The following is a 13,146-nucleotide window of genomic DNA, read 5'->3' as shown; positions in this document are numbered from 1 at the left end:
CCAATCGGTTTCAGCTCATTTTAGGCGATTCTAGGACAATGTTCATTTTTTGTTCATTTCGTTCATTCCATGAACCAGGGCAATATTTCGCACTTCTGAGTGGCTAGAAATGTTAGTACACATGTCCCTCTACCATACCAGATCGATTTCAAGTCAGTCCAGGCATAATTGCGGCTACAAAGGCATGTTTCCAAATCGGACACAAATGTTTCCACGAGCTCAACTACTCTGACACCAAAATGGAACATTGCCCCAGAGCCCTTTCTGGACATGCTAGACCCACCAAACTTCTCAGGGACACTTGTGGTATCAATACCAATCGATCCCAATCGGTTTCAGCTCATTTTAGGCGATTCTAGGACAATGTTCATTTTTTGTTCATTTCGTTCATTCCATGAACCAGGGCAATATTTCGCACTTCTGAGTGGCTATAAATGTTAGTACACATGTCCCTCTACCATACCAGATCGATTTCAAGTCAGTCCAGGCATAATTGCGGCTACAAAGGCATGTTTCCAAATCGGACACAAATGTTTCCACGAGCTCAACTACTCTGACACCAAAATGGAAACATTGCCCCAGAGCCCTTTCTGGACATGCTAGAACCACTCAACTTTTCAGGGACACTTGTGGTATCAATACCAATCGATCCCAATCGGTTTCAGCTCATTTTAGGCGATTCTAGGACAATGTTCATTTTTTGTTCATTTCGTTCATTCCATGAACCAGGGCAATATTTCGCACTTCTGAGTGGCTAGAAATGTTAGTACACATGTCCCTCTACCATACCAGATCGATTTCAAGTCAGTCCAGGCATAATTGCGGCTACAAAGGCATGTTTCCAAATCGGACACAATTCTGACACAATTCTGACACATGTTTCCAAAATGTTTCCAAAATCTCGGATTCATGAACTCGCTAGTACCAGTAGATGAATCTGAACTTTTTCTAATCGGGTGGCATGATTATGAGCCTTTTGTAGCTAATTGTGACAGTAATTCTGCTTAACTTTCGTATATCATGTTTAGTTCGGTTGCGGGCTGCAGTCAATAAACGAGAGCAGCTGAACTGAACCTGCACTTACATTGCCTATGTTTAACAATGTCAGTAATCTCCATGAGGTTTTCCGTTGAACCACATGGCCATTTCGGGACCAGTGGCGTAACGAAGGGCCCTGCTGACCCCGCTGTGCAGGGGGGCGCCGTCTTAGGGGGGCGCCAAATCGTCGTTTGAATGTGGGACAATTTCGAAAACTTAACTAAAGTACTAGCAAAACTGCGCGTTTTGCTCTAGATACACACTTTTTTAGAGATTTTACCGGCGTATCCTCTAAAATCACCTAATTTGTTCAATTTTAGGGAGGGGCACCAAAAGGGGAGGGGGCGCCAACAGGGGGGCGCCTTTTCGGCAGGGGGGCGCCAACAGGCAACGTTACGCCACTGTTCGGGACAATAGTCGTTTCATAGCGTGTCATCCTTTGACTTGAGGTTATCGTAAACCACACTTACATTTAGGGTTAAAACAGCTAACAACACTAATGATACGATAACTAATAAAGGACAAACAGTAATAAGCTACAAAATTATATAATGTACTATTTTTTGGGCGTTTTTGTATCTCTGAACAGGACAATTCAAAGATGCAGATTGCAGGGTTCAACTATAAGTTGAAAATCCTAATCGACGTATTTTTAGCCATGTAATATGGCTAAAAATACGTCGATAAGGATTTTGAGCCCACACCTTTTTGCTACGCTATCTGCGAACAACTATCCGAGTAACTGAAAGCACTGGCAAAAAATAAGTGCATAAAGATGAGTCAGGGGAGACTTTGTTGTGAAGAGGAGCGGTATGCGAGTGCCTGATTGTGTTCTTTATCTTGGAATGTTTAAAATTTAACAGTACCAATCTCCACTGAGGTCTGTGAGGCTTTAAAACTAACAATTTGGACTTTGTGATTCAAAGAAAGCTAAAAGACAACTTCAATATCACTTTTAAAAACATTACATAATTATAAAGCCAGCGTTTTAGAGTTTTAAAATCTAAACAAATAGGAATTCACAACATTAGAAAGACGCAATGATAAAGGTAACATGCGCTACTTTATTGGCTACTATAGCAACCACAGTCCTACTAAAGACTACTTGTGAAGAACAGTGGCATGCACGACAAAACATATTACTAGATACAGATACAATACATTACTAGATACAGATACAATACATTACTAGATACAGATACAATACATTACTAGATACAGATACAATAAATTACTAGATACAGATACAATACATTACTAGATACAGATACAATACATTACTAGATACAGATACAATACATTACTAGATACAGATACAATGCATTACTAGATACAGATACAATACATCTACGCACTGATAATACAATACAATTAATTCTGATATGCCTTATATTTGTATTAATTGTAAAGTCAAATTTTATCGACAGTTTTCTTGTTTCAGTTTTTCACTGCTAAATTAAAAAAAAATGTATTCTATGCTAGCTGGCAGTTTAAGCGATTTATAAATGTTTAAAGAAATTTTAGTGATTTATACGCTGATTGATTTATATACGCTCTAACTCATTTAAAATGTCAATTTGTGCTGCAATATAGGTCTCGGTTCGAGAATTAAACGTACATTTTTCAAATTCCAATGAAACAGAGGTTAAAAAATGTATTCGCGGAGGTCAGATCATACTCGTGAATCATATCCACTATTGAATGAGGATCTCACTTCTCAAACCGTCTAGAGACTAGAGTTACTAACAAATATCACTTAGTCGCTTTTTCTTTGTTGGCGAAACTGGTTGCCCGTTTAAAAGAATCGTTAACATAATTTTACGTACGCCAGTTTTTGCCCATTTAGACTGCCTCTTTACACATTAAGCCGTAGGTAGAAATAGGTAGAAATAGGTAGAAATATGTAGAAATAGGTAGAAATATGTAGAAATAGGTAGAAATGACACTTACATTAGCTTCTACAAACCCCCTCCCCCAAAGCTGATTTACGTGATATAATGTGAACGATACTTTGATAGGACAGTAAAAAAAACAACAAAGTTTAACAACTTGAGAACTGATAGTATAAGGACATATAATACTCATAATATATAAGTCACCGTTTCATTGTCTCTAATCGCAGATTTTAATTGACATACTTTTATTTTTTGGATATCGTTTAAGGAACATTTCATTAAAATAACCGATTTCCAAGGTTAAACCAAGAAACTACGAACTGAAAGAACAATTAAATTATCTTTAAATACTGGAGATTTCCATAATTATAATGTTTACTCCTGGCTGCAATACCCCATTTTATTACTTAAGTTTGGAAGTAAACCCTAAAATAACAAATCAGTGTATACCAAATGATACCAGATCATACCTGATAACTGCTGCCCCCAAAAAATATTATTGAATATATCCTGAGTAAAATTTAGTCTTAAGCACTCTCTTAATTTTAAGAGAGTTTATCATCAGTGGATATTGTGTAGATGTTATACAGAGATTTAAAATGTAACAAGGTACAAGGCTTGCTCGGTTTTCAGTCTGCATGGTTTGATATTATGGTGATTTGGACCTAGATCTTCCAGAGGCAGCGGAAACAGGAGAGCGGGAAGCTGATTTGGGAGTGGGAGATTTCCTTCTGTTGGAGGAGCGGCGGGGCTGACTCCTGGACCTGGATCTGGAACGAGAGGGTGTTTTAGAGCCAGGTGTGTGTGATCTGGACCTGGACTGACGGGATCTGCGGGGGGATCTGCTGCGGCGTCTCCTTCTGGGGCTCCTGCTGCGACTGCGGCTGCCCCTCCGGCCGTAACCGTAACGTGTAGCCGCGGTCTCCTTGCGTCTCATCAGGTTAGGATTCTTTCTGTCGCCCTCTGCAAAAACAATCTCCAACTCCCTGTCCATGAACCTGTATCCGTCCAGCTCCTCCATGGAATCTGATGCGTCACGTGCGTCCTCAAACTCAACATACGCGAAACCACGTGGCTCTCTCGTGTAGTAGTCAAGTGGGATGTACACGTCTCTCACGTAGCCATACCGAGTAAACAACTTGCGCAGATCCTCAGGCTTGGTGTCGTATGACACATTACGTATAAACAAAGAGGTGGTCCCTCTGCCTCTACCACTGCGGCGATGTGACATGACCTGATCAAAAGAGAAGTTAAAAATATTTACAAACACCGTAAACAATAAACCATAATCCCGTGTATCATAAAATGAAGTAAGTAACGAATCAAGCAGAGAGAGAGAGGTAAGAATGAAGTAATGTTGAGTGAATGTTGTGTACACATGTCATGTGACATAGCCTGTCAAAATCCACTGTCAAACACAGTCATACACTTTCATGGCACTGATCATATGACTTATTAGCTTAGCAACTAAACTTATCTAGTTACTACAACAATCTGAACACCTCCAGTATGATGTTACCCTTAATGCTAGTTGAATTGGGGTGGCAAGCCATACAGTATAGCCTCAACAGTGGTTAATATTATAGCGTGGATCAGCTGTGAACCCCGAGGTCTAGGTCGAAATTACGGCAGTATCCAACACGCCCGACCAGCGGAATTCCACGTTAAACCTATTTCCAACAATATCCCTATTCTGTAGTAGTGGAACAGCAATACTAAGGTAATGGGACGAAGATGACGATCAGACCTCATTAATATCCCTATTCCACTTGACTGGTCGGGCTCCTTGGATAGTGCTGAAACTACTACCCAATGGTAATGACGAGTAAAATAAACTGTCATGTCATCATGATGATATCTCGTTTACACTTACTAATATGAGATGGATGTGTATGAAAATGACACCGTAATGCCAAGATAAGGGTGAGTTAAATAACTTCTTACAAATTGCACTTGTATGGATCTTTAATCTTTGTTATTCGTTAGGGAATCTTGAACTTTAATAAAATCTTTAGCTTTAGCCTTTATATAATCTTTAGCCTTTAGAACTCTAGAATCTCTGTCCTGGTTGATTGAATGTGAGATAATTCAGAAGCGTTATTACACTGTATTCCTTAATGGTTTACAATTATGTTGAACATCACAATTTCAATTTTTTTCAGATCACTTGAATTTTTTGGTTCACGAAAAAGTATACGGTCACAGGGGTGAGCTGGGACAGGAAAAAGATACTAAGTTTAATTTAGTTAAAGGGGACAAATTCTGGTGAAAGAGGGGTCTGGAGGAGGGGTCCTGCCCCAGTAAGAGGGGTCATACCCTAGTAAGAGGGGTCATACCCCAGTAAGAGGGGTCATACCCCAGTAAGAGGGGCCATACCCTAGTAAGAGGAGTCATACCCCAGTAAGAGGTGTCATACCCCAGTAAGAGGTGTCATACCCCAGTAAGAGGTGTCATACCCCAGTAAGAGGGGTCATACCCCAGTAAGAGGTGTCATACCCTAGTAAGAGGGGCCATACCCTAGTAAGAGGAGTCATACCCCAGTAAGAGGTGTCATACCCCAGTAAGAGGGGTCATACCCCAGTAAGAGGGGCCATACCCTAGTAAGAGGGGTCATACCCCAGTAAGAGGTGTCATACCCCTGTAAGAGGGGTCATACCCCAGTAAGAGGTGTCATACCCCAGTAAGAGGGGTCATACCCTAGTAAGAGGGGTCATACCCCAGTAAGAGGGGTCATACCCCAGTAAGAGGGGTCATACCCCAGTAAGAGGGGCCATACCCTAGTAAGAGGTGTCATACCCCAGTAAGAGGTGTCATACCCCAGTAAGAGGTGTCATACCCCAGTAAGAGGGGTCATACCCCAGTAAGAGGGGTCATACCCCAGTACTATTAAGAGGGGTCATACCCTAGTAAGAGGGGTCATACCCCAGTAAGAGGTGTCATACCCTAGTAAGAGGGGCCATACCCTAGTAAGAGGGGTCATACCCCTGTAAGAGGGGTCATACCCCTGTAAGAGGGGTCATACCCCAGTAAGAGGTGTCATACCCCAGTAAGAGGGGTCATACCCTAGTAAGAGGTGTCATACCCCAGTAAGAGGTGTCATACCCCTGTAAGAGGGGTCATACCCCAGTAAGAGGTGTCATACCCCAGTAAGAGGGGTCATACTCTAGTAAGAGGAGTCATACCCCTGTAAGCAGTAAGAGGTACAGGTGTCATACCCCAGTAAGAGGTGTCATACCACTGTGGGAAAAGCCTTACTCCTTTGCCATTTGATTTATTTTGATAACTTCTTACGTAACTTTGAAATTTGTAATACTCACTCACCAAATATAATCTTTACAGATTCTTTATTCCTGCCACTTTATCTTTACTTTCTATTTTATTGCTCGCTCTGAACATCATAAAATTTGAGTGCAACTCTGAAAAGCAGTGATACGCAAAAGAAACAATTCACAATTCATTCAACCTGTTGAGTGTTACTTTATCCCATTAATTAAAGTAGTTTAAAAAGAAATTATAGTGAGTTTTACAGTGCCGTAAGAACAAAGTATTGCAGGTTAGAGAACATTATCACAGAGACATACTACGGAGCTAGGGTAACAAAATCCAACTAGAAAATTAAAAAATCATTCCTATTAAATTATGTAGACTAGTAGGCTAGGAGACTATTTACTAAGTAACATACTCTAGAAACTAGTTTCATTTTAATACTACACAATACCCTACTATGCAAATAAGGCTTTTAGCATGCTTCCCTCTTAATACTAACATATCATAACAGATTACATTTAAAATATTGTCGATACAAAAATATCCCATTAGGACACATCATCTTTGTGTCATTAAAGATAAAATGAAGACATGGTTGAATTGTTTCAGTATAGCAGTTTAGTATCTCATCATGAGATTCTCATGATGCCCATATATGGGCAACGAACATTTTCCTCTCAGAGTAATATTAATCTCCTGTATAACTGCTGTTTCGTGAATAAAACTGTTTGACTTGGCGTTCTCTTGACAGTCCAGGGCGTCGTGAATCTTATTACCTGAATAGAATCATATAAAACTAATGATAAAATAAGCAAATAAACACCCCACAAGACTAGTTTTATGTGTAATCATGTTAGTAAGCATGTGAATTGTGAGTGGTCGGGCCATCAAATCTAGAAACTTGGTGGTCATTTGAAGTTGTGGGGGGGGGGGGGGGGCGGGGGTTCATAATGGCCGTGTTTACGGAAAATTTGGAGCACGTGGTCGTACATGGTGGTCTTTAAACTCAATGGTTAGATAAAATGTCCATTTCTTTTTTTGAAATTTTCATTAAACTCTAGTTTTAGTTCCAACCTAAAAATATAGGGCTCTGTTCGCGTTTGGGCAAAAAGGACGACAATCGGTGTGCCTCTTCCCCAAGACTGCTGAGAGAGAAGGGAACAAAAGAGAAGACAGGATGAGTGAGAGATGATACTACGATAGGATTATTTGAAGCGGTGTAAACGGTGCGGCGTGGGCTCACAATTTGAATGGATGGTTACAGTCTGTGAGTGTGTCAATGATCAGTCATATACTCGGATAGTCCAACATGTAAACATTCAAATCAGTCATCACAATTCACAAGACTCAGCTCCAGGAACACACACTCTTAAAAAATGGCTGGCGCATTATTTGAGAACATTAGCATGCACTTCCAACACCGGATTTGCAGTCGATGTACAATTCTACAAATGCATGACTGGCACAAATGTTATACCCTTGACAGTGTGTTGATAAGGATGAGCTATGTAGTGTACATGTAGAATGATAATATATTATGGGTGGGCGACAATTGACCCCCGGCCCCCGACAATTGACCCCCCGACAATTGACCCCCCGACAATTGACCCCCCGACAATTGACCCCCCGACAATTAACCCCCCGACAATTGACCCCCGACAATTGACCCCCGACAATTGACCCCCCGACAATTGACCCCCCGACAATTGACCCCCGAAAATATAATTTAATACAATTAACCCTGACCCTGACCCTGACCCTGACCCTGACCCTGACCCTGACCCTGACCCTGACCCTGACCCTGACCCTGACCCTGACCCTGACCCTGACCCTGACCCTGACCCAGGAACAGCTGTCCCTGACCCTAACCCCAACCCTAACCCTAACCCCAACCCTAACCCTAACCCTAACCCTAACCCTAACCCTAACCCTTTAACCCTAACCCTAACCCTAACCCTAACCCTAACCCTAACCCTAACCCTAACCCTAACCCTAACCCTAACCCTAACCCTAACCCGATTAATTTACCCCAGTTTAATTACAATTGTCGGGGGTCAATTGTCGGGGGGTCAATTGTCGGGGGGTCAATTGTCGGGGGGTCAATTGTCGTACTAAGCCCTAGATTTCGCGACAATTGACCCCAGTGTAATTACATAGGGGGTCAATTGTCGGGGGGTCAATTGTCGGGGGGTTAATTGTCGGGGGGTCAATTGTCGGGGGGTCAATTGTCGTACTAAACCCTAGATTTCGCGACAATTGACCCCAGTGTAATTACATAGGGGGTCAATTGTCGGGGGGTCAATTGTCGGGGGGTCAATTGTCGCGGTACCTATATTATGACATAATGATATGATATATGTAGTACAATACTCACAATTTATGTTATAAATCTAATAGAATACTTACTCGACTATTGCAGAGGGCTGTTATGATAACAGATCGATCTTTGAAACCTTTTAAAAGCCTTTTACTTTCTTTAACTACTTTAAATCCGAGAATAGATCTCAACAGATCTTTAAGGTTTACGTAGCGCGTAAGCGGTTTTGTCCTTAAATTCTTTATCATTGTCATGGTAACAGTAGTGTTGTCATGGTAACTGTAGTGTTGTTATGGCGGTGTTTAAAAAACTCCATACCGGCTTAAGTTAAACTTATTTCTTTGTTCATGTCGGTTTACGTTACCTTTATTTCTTTGATCGTATGGCAATATGACATCATCTTTTAAAGATACGAATCTTGGTATATAATTTCTTCAATTTTCTCCATCGTTCAGTAATTTTATACAGGACTAGGTGCTGAATAATATTAGGAACTATAAATTTACCAACTCTAGTCATCATCGGGGGAGGTCAGATATTGGACAAGAAACCTTTTGGAAGTGGAGACAGCTGATTCACTTCCCAAACTTTGACGTCTTCATGGATGTGTCAAATAACAGCAATATCACAGTGGAACACTTTTCCATCAAATAAATTGATAAGCCGCAAAAGGTTGGAAATATCATTTAATTCTCTAGCTCATAATCTAAGGTTGCTGGAGCAAAATGAAACCTCGACTGTTTCATATGAACACTTTGGAGCAGAATAGAGCTTTGATATTAAATTTGACTACTTTGGGGAAAAAATGGACCTTTGGCATTGTATTTGACTACTTTGGCATAAATTGAACCTTTGTAAACGTTTGAAGACTTTGAAGCAGAAGAAACTTTGATGTCGGCCTTTCATATCATTGGAGCAAGTGAAACCATGGCATGTCCGCCCATAACTACCTTGAAGCAAATTGAAGCTTTGCTGTGGGCCTTTCACTACCTTGAGGGGGATTGAGGCTTGGAACAACATATTGTGTACATGAAGCTTTAACCGAAGAGCAGTTCTTTTAGAGTGACCTTTGACTGAAGAATTCCGGAGAATCTGCAAATCTACCAATAGCTGATGCAACTTAATCTGAAGAATAGTTGCGTCAAAGCTTACAATTACATATCCTTTAAGTCTAAGTAATTTTTTAGATGAACTGATGAGCAGATCGAAATCGTAACAAAATAATGATTCAACGATTTTACTATATTATATGTTAAAAATTGACGTTGAATCAGGTTTCATTATGAATGCAAACACTTAATAATTCTGAACGCCATGTCGTAGAAATTATATTCAGACTACCTAAAATAATCTCCTAGATGAAACAGATTAAAGTTCCCAGTCATCATACTGTATTAAATGAACGATTCCCTTTTGATAAGTCATCACGTTATAATGTAACAAAAATTCAACACATCAGGTAAATTTGAAGATTTGGAAAAAAATCATGTGTAAGTTTATAATTAGTACGATGAATCTACAGAGGTTATATACATAGTTGACATACCTCTAGCTTTAGTTGAAGTCTATGTCCAGATTGTCCATATCATCCATTGCATCCAACTCTTCGTAATACTCTTCCTCATCAACAAACTCCTGGGTAAAAAGCAGAATTTAACAAGCAGTAACTGCACTGACTCATACAGCTCCATTTTCACCTGTTGCATATTTCTCTTTCACTTTCACTTTAACCCTTTCCATCTTTGGGTGCAGGTATAGTCCCTCCACAAAAATGATAGTGCAGGCTGTTCTCAAACGATCTCTGATTAAAAATTTGATAGCTATGTTTGTCAAACTGTTAACTATGTATCAAGTCGGAGAATCCGAATACTACTTACAAAATCCTCTTCATTGTTTCGTCTAGAATCACTCTGCCTTCTACGACTGCGGTTGGTGTGGTCCTCACGTCTCCGGTCAGACATTTTGTGTGATCGAGGTGAATGTGTTCTCTCATGATGAACTGGTATTTCAGGAGTTTCGAGCAAAACTCTTGCTTGAGGTGACCTCCCACGCACAACATCCCTTCCTCCTTTCGGAGACCTACCTCTAGGTCGAGAACTTACTCTCCCTTTTGGGATATCTGGAGAGAAACGTGATCTATTGGGTGGTGCAGTACTGTGATTTGCTTGCATGGGGCTGCGCCTGATTGGCCTTTTCCTTGGAGGACTCTGATCAAAAGATCCTTGTGTTCGCCTGAGTCCATCATATCTAGACTGTCGACCATCATCTACATTTTTTTCATCTCGCCTTTCATTCATTCGATCATCTCTAGCCCGCACTCTGCCACCCTGTCGTGAGGACCCTATCGTCCTATCATCCTTGTTGTCATTAGAAACAGTTATCCTGTGGTTTGTTAAAGGGCTGGTATGGTGACGGACTCTGGGAGGGCTGGTAGATCTCCTACTAGATAATATGATCAACTCTTCTCTTATGCTGTGTTTACTTCTGTTCACGTTGGGTCTGAGACCAGGAGAGGGTGATCTACGGGAAGTGCGATGAATAGGGGATCTGTTTCCAGGGGAACGCCTCAAAGCATGGTCAGAATGTTGAGGGGGAGATTCAATAAGAGGAGCAGGAGACCTGACCCTTCTCTGTGGACGATTGTGTGGAGCTGGCGACCTCTGCCTCCTCACAATGTGTTCTTTACCCGGTGGGGATCTGTTTCTAACTGGGCCTGGGGAGCTCCTTCGTACAGGTATTCTTCTCCTGGAAGGAGGAGAGCGAGCTGGGTCAAGTCCTACTGTCAATCTGTTTCTTACAGGAGATCCTCCTCTGGTAGGGGATCTTTGCTGAGGAGGTGATCGCTGACGAATGATAGGGGATCTCTGTCTTAATGGTGAACGATTTCCTTGCCGTAACAATGGTGAATGATCCCGGTGGGAGTTGCGATAAGAAGGAGGGGAGTTGCGCCTATTCATTGATCTATGAGGCTGAGGGGAACTCCTTCTCCGTCGTGGGGACTCTGATCTTCTCCGATCAGAAGAACTGTTTCTCCGTGAGGTGGTTTCCTTCCTCACCATTTGACCTGAAAATATTTGTCAAAATTCACAGGACAAAGACATGGATAATTTTGGGGAGGTGAACCATATTTCTTGACATGGAACTATGGAAAGCGTTTTACCAATCAGTACAGATTAGAGGAATGGCCAATAAAATGTACATATTATATATATACTTTTTATATATATATAAAAAGTTCATATATTAAGATAAAATCATAATTTTGGAGGATATTATCTTAATTGTATCACTAATTTCTGTTGGTTAATTGAAGGGTTTGTGTATTAAGCGATATACCTGATTGCATATTTTATTGTGAAAATATCATATAAGTTGGTTGTTACTTGTTGGACACTGAAATAAATAAAAACAACCTTTTATTAAAGCAACTTTAAACAGACTGGATCTGCAATGATGTGGAGTTGCCACATGCCTGATAAATCAGTATGAAAAATTACCTGGTTTTTTGCGATCCCCTTCTGCAAAGCGTACATCAAGTTCTCGACCTTTCATTTTAAAACCGTGTAGTTCCTGAACAGCTGCTTCAGCATCTTGCTCGTTTTCAAATTGAATGTATCCAAAACCTCGTGGTTCCTGAAAATATAATATTGTACTTGATCGCATTCAATATAATTTAAGATATATATGAATCTTGATTGTTGGAGGGAGTATGCGTTACATTTAAAACAAACATTAAAGGCTCTCGTGATGAAAATATCATTAAAGAATTCAAATTTGAGAAGAAAAGTTAAAACAAGTTTCTGCCAACCTTTGTGTGAAAGTCGAGAGGGATATAAACATCTCGTAATCTGCCAAATTTTCCAAATACGTCTTTCAGATCAACTTCTTTGGCATCATAGGGTAAGTTCTTGACAAAAACTGATGCATTAGGAAGCGCCGACTTTTTTGGCATCCTTATGAATAAATTATTGTGAAATATGATATTACGTAGGTGGCAAATATGATAATGAAAATCTCTTGTATGTCTCATATGTGCTATAACAACTCAACATTCTATTAAATCGAAATATATGTGTTTAATCACGTAAATGGTTAAAGGCTATGAATGCTGCCAGCTGCTATACATTTTCTAGCAGAAAATGAGCAAGGTTGTTTCAATACTGACTCCTGCTGTTAGCGCAGTAACTTATTAATAATACCCACAGAAATTATTATGGGAAAATAGCATCTTTTCTGCTAAAGGTTTCACTTGATTGCCTTATTGACCAGGGCAGGCACTGGGGGTAGACATTCCAACACCAGTGCGTTGGGACATAGTGTTGGTCTGCTTCAGGATGGGTTAGATCCCAGACAAGCCGCCATCCCTCTACTGCTTTAGCTCAGTAGCAGCACGAGCACTGGTCTCCTGCCACATTGGTACCTCCGAAAGTACAGAAAGGTGGTGGACTTCGGGGCCCAGGATCCTCCCTCTTGATTTAAATGAGATCATATGGGGCCGTTTAACTAGTTGGCTAAATTATGGAGAGATTCATTTTGTCTCCAAAGAAATTCAACTCTTCTGATAAATACTTTTCGCGTGCTGCTTTTTGTTGGAATCGGAATTTCTTCTAGATTAGAATACGAGTCAGC

The 13,146-nt window shown here is 40.6% G+C and overlaps 2 protein-coding genes across 3 annotated transcripts; both read right to left on the bottom strand.

Moving 5' to 3' along the window:
* Positions 1–3,078: 3,078 nt before the first annotated feature.
* LOC134819156 (serine/arginine repetitive matrix protein 1-like) lies at positions 3,079–12,481 on the bottom strand. Of its 2 annotated transcripts, XM_063828939.1 has the most exons (8): positions 12,326–12,481; positions 12,015–12,150; positions 10,395–11,581; positions 10,064–10,152; positions 8,607–9,642; positions 6,255–6,976; positions 4,878–4,997; positions 3,079–4,167 (listed from the first exon to the last, which is right to left on the bottom strand). In XM_063828939.1, the coding sequence occupies exons 1-4, from the start codon at positions 12,467–12,469 to the stop codon at positions 10,072–10,074; spliced, it is 1,548 nt and encodes a 515-aa protein (XP_063685009.1). In that variant the 5' UTR covers positions 12,470–12,481; the 3' UTR covers positions 3,079–4,167; positions 4,878–4,997; positions 6,255–6,976; positions 8,607–9,642; positions 10,064–10,071. The 2 variants fall into 2 exon arrangements, with proteins under 2 accessions (XP_063685009.1, XP_063685008.1); XM_063828938.1 differs by lacking the exon at positions 8,607–9,642.
* LOC134820198 (serine/arginine-rich splicing factor 10-like) lies at positions 3,583–4,164 on the bottom strand. The gene has a single exon (XM_063830422.1). It carries the CDS (start codon positions 4,162–4,164, stop codon positions 3,583–3,585), a length of 582 nt encoding a protein of 193 aa, XP_063686492.1.
* Positions 12,482–13,146: the final 665 nt, after the last annotated feature.

The sequence above is a fragment of the Bolinopsis microptera genome, chromosome 8 (genome assembly GCF_026151205.1).
Source record: "Bolinopsis microptera isolate Bmic1 chromosome 8, MBARI_Bmic_1.0, whole genome shotgun sequence".
Taxonomy (NCBI): Eukaryota; Metazoa; Ctenophora; class Tentaculata; order Lobata; family Bolinopsidae; genus Bolinopsis; species Bolinopsis microptera.
This window is presented reverse-complemented; position numbering and strand designations above follow the sequence as displayed.

What these genes read in the sequence shown, in the direction of transcription:
- LOC134819156 (XM_063828939.1), bottom strand. Translation starts at nt 12,469, where the DNA reads ATGCCAAAAAAGTCGGCGCTTCCTAATGCATCAGTTTTTGTCAAGAAC. An exon ending in CTCTCGACTTTCACACAAAG is followed by an intron (nt 12,151 to 12,325) that starts GTTGGCAGAAAC and finishes TTATATTTTCAG; the next exon opens with GAACCACGAGGTTTTGGATA. An exon ending in GAAACAATGAAGAGGATTTT is followed by an intron (nt 10,153 to 10,394) that starts GTAAGTAGTATT and finishes CTTTTTACCCAG; the next exon opens with GAGTTTGTTGATGAGGAAGA.
- LOC134820198 (XM_063830422.1), bottom strand. Translation starts at nt 4,164, where the DNA reads ATGTCACATCGCCGCAGTGGTAGAGGCAGAGGGACCACCTCTTTGTTT.